General features: G+C 39.6%; 1 protein-coding gene across 1 annotated transcript in view; it reads left to right on the top strand.

Annotated features, from left to right (window-relative positions):
• The window catches only part of st3gal2 (ST3 beta-galactoside alpha-2,3-sialyltransferase 2), a 19,630-nt gene extending 8,239 nt beyond the window's left edge, over window positions 1-11,391 (top strand). Inside the window, exons 4-7 of the mRNA XM_040132209.1 lie at window positions 2,522-2,701; window positions 3,131-3,176; window positions 3,641-3,760; window positions 3,918-11,391. Coding sequence (XP_039988143.1) covers window positions 2,522-2,701; window positions 3,131-3,176; window positions 3,641-3,760; window positions 3,918-4,091 — 520 coding nt within the window. The 3' untranslated portion in view covers window positions 4,092-11,391. The remainder of the gene's footprint in view (window positions 1-2,521; window positions 2,702-3,130; window positions 3,177-3,640; window positions 3,761-3,917) is intronic.
• The last annotated feature ends 483 nt before the right edge of the window (window positions 11,392-11,874 follow it).

Genomic DNA, 11,874 nt, shown 5'->3' with positions numbered 1-11,874 from the left:
TATGTTGAGGCCACGTGCTGGTGCTTTGAAAGCCTCAGCAGGAATAACTAGTATTTTGTGTGCTAAAGGCATTAGCATCCATTAGCATTACACTCTCAGCAGACCTCTGTGGACAGCCTCCAGCTTCCATCTCCTGTTATGCTTTCTCATTACTGTGGTTTGATTCTCATTTGTTTTTAATATCAGCTTTGTCCACAACAGTCCCACTCACCACTACCACCCTGTCTGTCTGCCTTCTCACTCCTGCTATCTGAACAAGCATCTGTTTTGTTCCCTGGCATATGGGTAGGCACACTCAGCGGCCATTTTTTTCAGGTGCACCTTCCTATTAACGTAAACAACTCACTCCTCCAGACAGTGAGTCACATCTACTGTAAACACAGCAAAAGTTTGAAGCACCCAGCGAGCTGAGTGGTTTAGTTACTGTTTGAATGAAGGTTCAAGGTTAAGTTAAATATACTTATTATATTATGTAAGAAGATGTGTTGCTGGAAAGTCCTTATCATGAGACTTGTTGAAGCTATGAAGCGAACCAAAAGTAAACAAATAGAGACTAAGAATAATGTTGTGTATGTACGAACATACTGTACAACTTGCCCAACCCTGAAGCAGATGGTCTTTAGGAGCAGAGAGTCTACACAGCACAAGAAGAAGAAACTAAAGAGGAAACTTGATCACCATGACTGAAAATCTGGCAAACTATTTTCTGTCTTTCTTTTTCTTCTATGACATGTTGAAAGGAATAGTTCATTCTCTTGGCCCTTAACCCTAAAGTCCAAAGGGAGGAGAAAAACAAACATGTTTATTAGTGAGCTTTAAAGATGTTGTCAGGCATGTTTTTGAACTGGACGGAGCCAGGCTAGCTATTTTTTGCTGGGCTTACATTCAACAAGGTGATAGAAACACAATTGTGTACATACTGTAAGTACAGATTTGTGTTATGTCATGTTTGTCAGGTTTATGTTCATAGCTTGCTGCAATGTCTCCAAATGGCTGAAAAATCAACAAATGCAGGACATTGACATGAAACTGATGTTAATCTTCTCATTTTTCCAAAAATGTTGAACTACTCCTCCCTGGTTCCTCAAACATTACAGGAACTACATGATGCCATCAAGCAGGGATGGGTGATATGGCCAAATATATTATCACAATTTTTTTTTCATATTGATCATATTCGATATCAATAATTACCAATATATACATGTAATGTCATTAATAAGGAAGGAAATTCTGTGAACAGGGCAGCTTTTAATTTTTAGTTCATGGGATTTATTCAGTTTAGGAGTGAAACCTAAATAAATCAAATACAGGTTTTTTATGGTCTTAAACTGTAATTTATTTTTTAATTAGTAACTTGATACTCTCCAACATTGTTTAGCATTTGTGCCTTAAAAAGGCAACAGCAACAGAGCTTCTTAATAAACAGCACACAAAGATATTATGCTACACATATACTATACACATATAATACTACAACAGGAAATATATAAATTAGATAAATGTAACTTATGAAAAGCTACCTGTCACAGAAAAGACTCAGTAATGACATAAAAGACTGACACGAGCGACTGCTGCTAGGGTTGAACAAACATTAACACATGATGCTTCTTTACGAGCTAGCTACTTTTAACAGTTTGGGAGCGCAGACTTTGTCTTTCTCTATACTCAGTCAGATGGCACCTTTTAAATGATGGAGAAGGTTTTGTTGTGTTTCCTGCCTTCGTTAGCACAGGTCACCTACGTGACTTGCTACAGATATTGCTCTGCTGTTTATCCAGCTTTAGAACTCAAAACCACTTTTTAGGGCGGTTGTGGCTCGGGAGGTAGAATGGGTCGTACATAAACAGAAGGTCGGTGGTTCGATCCCTGGTTCCTCCAGTCCATTTTGAACCCCAAATTGCCCCCAATGTAGTGTGTGTGTGTGTATGTGTGTGTGTGTGTGTGTGTGTGTGTGTGTGTGTGTGTGTGTGTGTGTGTGTGTGTGTGTGTGTGTATGTAGAAAGCGCCGTATGTATAGAAAAGGGCACAGTATGAATGTGTGAATGGTTGACTGTGGCATTAGTGTAAAGCGCTTTAGGTGCGCAGTAAGTCTAGAAAAGTGCTATATAAGTGCAGGCCATTTACCATTACCATTTCCAAATCAAGGATGTTGTGTGACCACTCTTTTCCGCAATTTCCTCACTTTATGCAGATGTCTGACTTCTTTTCATAGTCGCTTATTTTTACCATTACCATTATCATTACCATTTCTAACGTTTTCTTTTTTCTTCCTCTTGTTGTGACCTTACACGTGTCAGCTATGTGAGCCCATTGCTCATTGATTCCACAGATGAGGGTTCACCAAAATGCACAACAGATATATTATAGAAAATTACTCATTACTCATATCAGTTTATCATCATTATTGTGGGAATTTTTTTCATGATAATTATCTAGATCATTTCGTTGCCCAGCTGGAGGCCTCACTCGAACTGAACACATACAGTAGATCTCTTATGCATTTCACTCTTGCTCCTAGGATAAATCTGGCCCCCACAGTGGGCTTTGAGGAAGACGCAGGCAGCCATACCACTCACCACTTCATGTACCCGGAGAGTGCCAAAAACCTGGCTGCCAACGTCAGCTTCGTCCTGGTTCCTTTCAAAACACTGGATCTTGTTTGGATCACAAGTGCTCTGTCCACCGGCCAGATTCGATTGTAAGAGGACATACACACACAGAGATATGCATAAGCATGGATTAACACATATTTGAATGCAGAAAAACATAAATGGAATTCTGGGCATTCACTGCATATAGCATAGGGATGCTAAAGTGTTCAATACACAGACACAAATAAGTATAGTTTGAGGGCATAAATACATTTCAGTTTACACACACACACACACACACACACACACACACACACACACACACACACACACACACACACACACACACACACACACACACACACACACACACACACACACACACACACACAGCAGAGTTGTGAGAAGCCAGAGAGTCACTGGGTTGGAACAATCTGTCAGCCGTCAATCATCCAGAATTCATAACTGCAGCAATCAGTTAAAGTGCTGATTGAATTAGTGTAATCAATTTCTCTCTCTCTCTCTCTCCCACTCAGTACCTATGCACCAGTGAAGCAGTTCCTCCGTGTAGATAAAGACAAGGTGAGAATTTTCAACATTCACTGCATTTACTTTTGGCTCTTCTCACATACTCACAGTAATATGCAATCACATACATATATGCAGCCACACATACACACACACACAGCCACACACACGCACACACACGCTTTGCTGCAATTATACCATCCCTCCCCCATTGTTGATGAAGGATTACTGTTAGATTATAATCCGACCCTTTGTTTTAAATAATCTTCTACTTGGTCTTTAATCCATGAAAATAAATAAACTAAAACTAATCCCCACCCTTTCAAGATTCTGTGAATATCTTTGCCTGGTCTGAGACACAGTTTTTAGAGTGTCTTTGGAGCCAACCCAAAAATATAGATTTATAAGGTGTCCTCCTCCTCTGCAGACCTCTAAGCATCGATTCTTGGTGAAATTTACAGAAAGTAAACAGTATATTACAGTGTTTTCTTTTCTCTGGGTCTCTTCCCACCACCCAGGTCCAGATCTTTAACCCAGCATTCTTTAAATACATCCACGACCGCTGGACCCGACATCATGGGCGCTACCCCTCCACTGGCATGCTAGTGCTTTTCTTTGCCCTTCATGTCTGTGATGAGGTCAGTGTTTCTCTTTCTCTCTTGGCTTTCACATTATCACCACATACTGTAAATCCTTGCGCCATGCTGAAATTATAGTTGCATTATAGTCATCCTCAACAGATACATGTGTAATCACAGACTTGCTTTCCAATACTCACTTGTCAATCTCCTCTAGGTGAATGTGTTTGGTTTCGGGGCAGACAGCCGGGGAAACTGGCACCACTACTGGGAACAGAACCGCTACTCCGGAGAGTTCAGGAAGACTGGCGTCCATGATGCTGACTATGAAGCCCAGATCATTCAGCGGCTGGCCAAGGCCGGCAAAATCACTGTATTCCCTGGGAAATAACCAGCAAATCATCCTATGTATATCTAAGGTTACATGTTAGAAAACTGGTTTGGCAACAGACAATGTAGAGGCTGTGTAGAATGTGTTAGATATTCTCGCTTTCACTTATCTGCGATAGTTTGGGTTCCCAGTTTGAGTAAACCAAATTCTTACTGAAGGCAAGACGAAATAGTCACAAATGTGATTATTCACATGAAGTGAACTGCTACCAGAAAGTATTAATCCTTTGGTAAATAGCCCACCAGTCTTGGCTCTGATTGGAGAACATAGCGTAGACTCTTAGGAACCAGGAACAGGGAACATGTAGATCCATATGTAGTTCTGCTCACTTAGGACTGACCGAAAAGTGGGATTTGAGCCTTAAATTAGACTGTGAAGTAACTGGCTCAAGATTTCACCTCTAATGGCCAGCATTAGGAGTGAAAGACAAGCTCACTGAACTTTCCCAGTGCAGTTTCAACACAAATACCGACTTTGACTGTGTACAGCACTGACACAGCCGAAAGGGAAAGATCTCACAAATAAAATATCGCACTTTTGGACTCAATCCAGTGGAAATGTTCACCTTGGATGAGTATTTAATCCTCATTTATTGACAAAAATACCAGTATGCTACATCATGAAAATACCACAGAAACAGCACCATTAGCATCTAGGTGGCTATTGTTCTAAAGCCATGTGGTGTTTGACAGCAAACTTATCGTTCATCTTCACCTTTTAAGCTGTGGATGGTGGCAAACACCAGGAACTGCAGGCCTTTAGACAAGATTAAGGCTACGGACACAAACTGTGGCGCTATCAAAAGTCATTGTACTGTCAAACATTTTGAGGGCACCAGGACTACTTCTGCAGCTCGAACAGAACCCTGGACAAGTTTTCTTTTGCCCTCACTTGAGGAAGAATTGTTGTCCTCACCTCATATACAAGGTAAAACTTCTCTTGTGACTTTACACTGTCATATCTCCACTTTATGCAATTTCTGCCTCAGAAGACAGTGTTACAAGGACTTTTTCTGACAGTGATGGGCTGTAAACAGTTGTGTATAAGATGATAGATGATTGCCATGGGTTTGTAGCATATGACTATCCACTAAACCCCCAGGTCCTTACCAGGCTTAGCAAGGTTTCAGCACCTTACAGAAGATCCACGGAAACACAATCAAGACTTTTGTATTTCGGCTCTCCTGACTCACAAAGAACACTGCAGCAGTAGTATGAGCTTCAGCTTCTGTAGCCTGATTTTAAATGCCACAGCAACCACTGGACCAGCTACAGTCTTTATTCACATCCAGACACAGAGTGAAATGTTCTGGGAGAGTTTTGGTTGGACTGCGTGAGATTCTAATGAGGCCAAAAGTCCATCTCCTGGAATTTCATGTTTGGATGGAGGCACGCTGGTTTCTGGACCAGAGTTTAATCCCTGTGGTCCATCAGGGTCTAATTTGGTAGAGGACGACTGGAGACAGAGAGCTGAGGCATAAAGAACCAGTCTGACATAGCCAGCATGAGAAACGGATAATTTGCTCCAGTGTTTTATAGGATGAAAATAAAAAGTTGGTTCAGTGTTGTTTATCTGCATCAACTTCACACTTCTACACAAACTGTACTGGGTTCACCACTTTGGTTTTGAAAGGACTGACACAAAAAACCCTGCTTCTTTTCCCTTTTGCCAATCTAACACTCCAACCTGACTCCTGGATCCCAGTGACCTTAGGGACTGTCTGGAGCATTTTGCCCGATATTAAGGCCAATATGATGGGGTGAAAGATAACTCGGGATCTAGGAACTTCTTAACTTGTCAGCAGCTCAGCTTCATTAACCACTAGCCCTGGTCGCTGCTCAGCCAATTAAAAACTTCAGCTATGTCTGGAGGGGGTATTGCCACCAGACGCCTTAGACTTCACCTCTGTACAGGATAAACTGCACTTCCTGTTCTGATTTTCATGATGATGGCATATCCTCCTGCAGACTGCAGATTTCATTTGTTAGTTTTGTCCTGTTTAGTGTTGAGTTTACACGCTTGATTAATACTGTTGGATCAGATTATATTTTCTTTTCCATCCAGGTGGCACACTAATGGTTTCTGTCATCATTTGGCATCATCAAGTAATTCCCATTTATACATTTATAGCCTCCATAGTTAGTTATGTACATCTTTAACAAGGAGACATAAATAAATACTAGTCAATGAAGTGCTGCTAGACGGTATGAAAAAAACAATCCAATGGAAAAATTAGACTGTTCCACAGAGAGGCAGGAAGATAAAAATATTTAGTTTTAGCTGAGGCTGTAAATCAGTCTAACGATGGATTGACGGAGATGTGTTTATCAAGAAACAGCTACTGGCTGCTAAGGAAAAGTATTCAGGATTCCTATATTCCTGTAGGTCCTATGTAGGTCTGGAAAAGAAGTTAATGTCTTTCAAAGTGCAATGAGTAATCAGTTTACTGCCCCTTTACAATAAAAACTCTGAGAATTTTGGCTTTTAAAACTTACTTTATGTATTTCAGTTACAGGCTACTTAAAGTAATAGTAGTCAAGACACAAGTCATAGTTTACTTATGCCCCTGAAAACTTGGATTCAAAAAAAATATTTATGACTAAGTAACATTAAAAGTTAAAGGTGCTCTGTGGAGTTTTTGATGACTAGTAAGGCTACGGAGGAATCTTTTTTACTTGCGGGTCCTCATTGTGTACAAGCATAAACAAAACGGGAGGAAGTGCTTTCATACTTTCCCACTTATCTATAGGTGTCAGCAATGTGCCGACAAAGGCAGGGACAAAGAACACTGCTTGCATGTAAACATGGATGTAAACATGCAGGATATAAATGTCATAAAAACATAGCTTTGCAAATGTTTTATGAGGAAGGATATACTCGTTTTGTTAGACCTAAAGGACACACACTCCACAGGGCACCTTTAAGTTTGGAAAAAAACATCTTTAAAAACTCAGCTAATCTGTTTCACCAGGACTGTGTGGATGTGGTTTTATCAGATTTGATTGACAGTGGCCTGGTTACACAGAAAAAACATTCCACTGACTTACCAGATTTTGATTCAAATATAGCATTATTATTTATATATTTATTTTATATTTATTTATATTTCCATACACTTTAGTGCATGGAAATATGTGACATCACAATTTTCCAGCTGAGCCCTGCCCACTTCTAACAAATGTGAAGAACAAAGATTAAAAAAAAAAACATCAAAACAAAATAAATACACAAATCTCTCAACTGGGATACTCCAAGCTTTTGAAAACTGTCTCACATTAAAAAGCAGTTTCAGAAAACATTTTAGGGCCTTTAAGGCTGCTTTAAAAACTATATGAAAATCATACCAGTTACAGCTAAGATTTACCAGAACTTCACCAATATTTTTTATTCTCAGAAGGAGTCAGTGTATTGCTCTAGTGACTCATAGTGTGTAATACAGTGAGTGAAAAAAAAACTGCCACCTCCAAAATGGTCAGGATGATAGGTAGATTTGTATAGAAGCTGTGTAGGAACTGAGAGTGCCAACCACTGCAGCAGATGGTAATTCTTGTCAAAGGACACCTGTGTATGCGTGAAAACAGAGGACATAGTTGAGTCTGACATTAAAAGTTGAGCGATATAACCACATGACATCGTGAAGCTAGTTCTTGTTAAGTGTTCTGAGTTTTACATCACTTCTGTTGAGGGATGATTGAAGGTAGACACACACATACACACACACACACACACACACACATAGTGAAGTGTGTTGGGGTTATCATACTGCCCCCAGCAGGTGATGGGAAGAACTGTGCCGCCTGTGCTGATATCGGTTCTGTTGCTGTATTATTGTATTATCTTTGGATGGTATCTTGTAACCACATATCACACATGTATTGCCATTGTACTTTCTGCTGTCAGTGTTTTTTTCCTAGTTTGCACATAACAGATTTTATGGGATGCTTTAGTGTTGCACTGGGCTCATTTTAAGAGTCACTGTGGCTGAATCTAGTCATATTTTTTGTTTGTCTCTCCCTCTCTTTCTCACACACACACACACACACACATTCATGCTTTTGTGCCTTGTCCTTCAGCTTGACGTCACTCGCCTACAGCTGCTCCATCGGCAACACACACCTGCCACCTTTGCATTTTTTTAGTAACACACACACGTCCTCTGGCTGAGAGCCGTGCCTTGTGAGCTGTATACACACACATACACTTACATGAAATTACACACTCTGCCTTCTGCTTGGGGTACACTTGCCTCCCGCTCTTTATTTCTTACTGCTTTGTACACTGACATTGTTTTTTTAAGGCCACTGTAGGCTAAATGAGAGGATGTGCTGTGAATTCATATTAGGTCATTTATTACCTTTTTCTGAACATAAACTGAATGCTTTGGGGGCATGAACTATTCAGTGACAGTAGAACAATGGATGGTGAAGATGACAAAGCATCTAAAGGTTTAGACATATCAGTTCAGTGTTTTCTTTTAGTTGTTAGCTATCATGGTTTGTTTCCTAAGATGCTCCTTCCAGCTTCAAAATTAATGTGTAAATTGTTTTTGGAGATAACATTTTACCAGGACATTTTTGGGCTCTCCAGCGGTAGAATAACACGTTCCTATCACATTCACTGACTGAAATGGGTATAAAAGTCTTTATACCCATTTATATGGTCGACCAGGCCAGAAAATTTTGATCAGATAGATAGGGGGAGCAGGGTGATCCCTCTATGCTGTGCCAGCCTAAATTAGAGTGGAGTTTTTTTCCACCCACAGCACATGACACAGATCTGAGTGTGTTCCCTGTAGCATTTATAACCGCAAGTAGGTCTTTTCTCCTGTCACTGACCGAATACACTGATTTTTTTTTTTTTTTTTTTCCTCCTCCAAAATTGATTCTTATCTCTGAAAATGTATGGAGCACCGGTTTTTCAGGTCAAGTTCTGTGCTGTAGCTGTGTAAGGAACATCAATCAAAAATAAAAGAGCTGCGTAGGTTGAGAGCATTTTGGGAAACATGGACCTTTTTTTTCCCTTTTTTTCCAGACAGGTGACTGTCAGATGTCCAGGGAGCAGCAAGTTTTCTCAGGTGAAATTTGAATGTGTGATTCAGTCCTCTGATAACATTGAGAGAAGTGTAGCTGAATTAAGTGGTGAGTTTCTGTTAAGAGTTTAAAATGAACTGATTTCCTTTAAAGGTGCATTTTTTTTTTTTTTTTAATTTCAGGCCAGACTCCTTAAAACATCCCTGCACTAAATCATCTTTGTTCTACTTTGCTATCAGTGGAGTCCAGGTTCCCTTTACATCCAGTACAATTATTACACCATTTTGTCTCAAACTTTATGTGCTGAGGCTACATAGCCAACGTAAACATTAACAGCTGTTTACTTACCTAACAGCACCAAACTGCGTTCCTTTACTTGCCAAGAGTGTAAAGCACTGCCAGTGTTAACTCTTGTTTTGCTTCTATTACTATCACTTCTTTTATTCTACTAAAGATAGAATGCTAACCAGCTAGCCCCGGCCTGTCCCGTCTCGTAATGCCACTTTGCAACAGTGAGTCAATGTAGTGTCCAGTCTGCCCTCAGTCCAACATTAGCGGATGATGCAGTAGCACTGCCAAGAGGGTGTATTCTAACATTTTGTCTTGTAAACGTAAGAATGGCTGAAGCTCCTGGTAAGTAAACAGCTGTTAATGCTAACATAGTGATAGCAAAAATGTACATATAGCACCTTTAAATGTATTTTTTTTGTGTGGGGTAATTAAACAGAATGAGTGTGGAAATGAACACAATCTTAAAGCACACCTGTTCAGCTAGGAAAAAAAATGGTTGTTTTTATGTCAGAGGGAGAATGTGCCTATAGCATCTAAATCCCTTACATGAATCTGCTTTTAAGGGAGTAGATTGACTTTTTGGGAAATACATTGATTCAATTTTTTTTGCTAAGAGTAAGATGAGAAGACTGATAGCACTCTCATGGCTGTGTGTTTAATACTGCATAAGGCTACAGACAGTTAGCATAGCTTAGCATAAAGACTGGAAACAGACGCTAGCCTGGCTCTGTCCAAACGTTACTGCTCCTGGCCAAGAAATAATCTGGCACATACCACAAATTGTTTTTTTAAACTTTGATTTTAGTACAGATTGAATAACCAAGATCTGTTAATCAGTGAGCTGTGGAGGCACTGGTGGATGGATTCTGTTACCTTTGGACAGAGTCAGGTTAGCTGAGCTAAGCTAACCTTCTCCTAGCTATAGCTCCATATTTAGCACACAGATAAGGGAATGGTATCAATGTAAAACTCTACAAGAAAGTGAACAAGCGCATTTACCAGAATGTGAAACTATATCCTTTAGCTGCAATGCTGAGGGCCAATTGGATAGTTTTTTTTTTTATTGATGTTCTTCAGGCTTTATTACTCTAAAATATTAATCAGAACCTCATTACTGAGTTCGAGTTAACATGGAATCAGAAAATTGGGTCCATTTGTGGTTGTCTGGCATGGCAGAAAAAAATCAAGGCAGTGTCTCCCAGCTTAAGAAATAGAATCTGTGCCAGAAAAAAGGGAATCACAGCTCTTGTGTCTTGAAAAGTACTTTAATACCACTCTCATCCCCTCAGCCTCTGTCTTTCCATTTTCTACAGTAAAGCTTGGTGGTGTTCTGAGGTAATAGACAATAGCTTTCTGCATCAGGGACAGAAATTTCCCTGTCTGTTAGAGAAAGAGCTTAAAGGAACAAATACATCACGATCAAAACACTGCTGGTACGGGCTGTTGGCATTATCACATTGCCTGCGACTGTTTCTAGCGTGCTGTGATGTTTGAGGCTGAGGTGAGAACAGCCACAGGCAGCTCTTTCCTCATCAGTTCACTAGTCTGCATTGAGCAGAAACGGCTCTTTAGCAGCAGTCAGTGTGCTACTACAATGTGCTGCAGACTGCACATATCAGCTGTCTCTGTGGACTGTAACGCCAACACGCATACCTCTGTCAGCTATTTTGCTAGTCCTCCACAATAACTAGGACAAAATACTGGATTTAGCAAGCAGGATTAAAAGCTGCTTAGTGAACAGCGAATTTACAGGTGGCTCAGATGAAACAAATACTGTAGGTTATTTCAAGGAATCTAGAGAGTTTATTGTCTCAGTTTGTATTGGTGAATTCTTTCCTGGTGTCTGGATCTGTCATTATCTAGTTCTGACTTTAATGTCTCATTCTTCAGGAGAACTACCTTTTGGACAAGGCAGTACACGTGTATTTACTACATTGTAACATCTGTATGATATGTGATCAGACTCTTTGTATCTTATGCTACTGTAAATAAAAGCTTCATGAAACATGAGGTTAACGTCTGTTTGTGAAATGGACTTGACACTGATCTACTGAAATAGTTTGGTGTGAACTGCAGAGAAAAATCTGTACTTAGAGATCATAAAAATAGCTTAAAGTTGGCACCAGTATTATGTCATGGAGTACTCAAATATTGTATTTAAGTATCATTTTTAGGTAATTGAGTATTTCAATTTTATGAAATATTGTACATTTTACTCCATTATATTGATTTGACAGCCAGTTTTCACATTTTATACATAAAATGGCAATTTTAAAAAAAAGTATCGTTTAAACCGTATACTTTAAACCGTCTGACAGTATATAACGTCATTAAAATTAAGTTAAAATGCTGCTTACACAATGAATCAATAGTAATATTCAAAAAAATATACTTTATATATATACACATACATATATATACATACACACATACACATACACATATATACATACACATACACA

Source organism: Xiphias gladius, chromosome 8 (genome assembly GCF_016859285.1).
Source record: "Xiphias gladius isolate SHS-SW01 ecotype Sanya breed wild chromosome 8, ASM1685928v1, whole genome shotgun sequence".
Taxonomy (NCBI): domain Eukaryota; kingdom Metazoa; phylum Chordata; class Actinopteri; order Istiophoriformes; family Xiphiidae; genus Xiphias; species Xiphias gladius.
The sequence above is the reverse complement of the archived record's forward strand: the minus strand, read 5'-3'. Positions and strand labels throughout refer to the sequence as shown.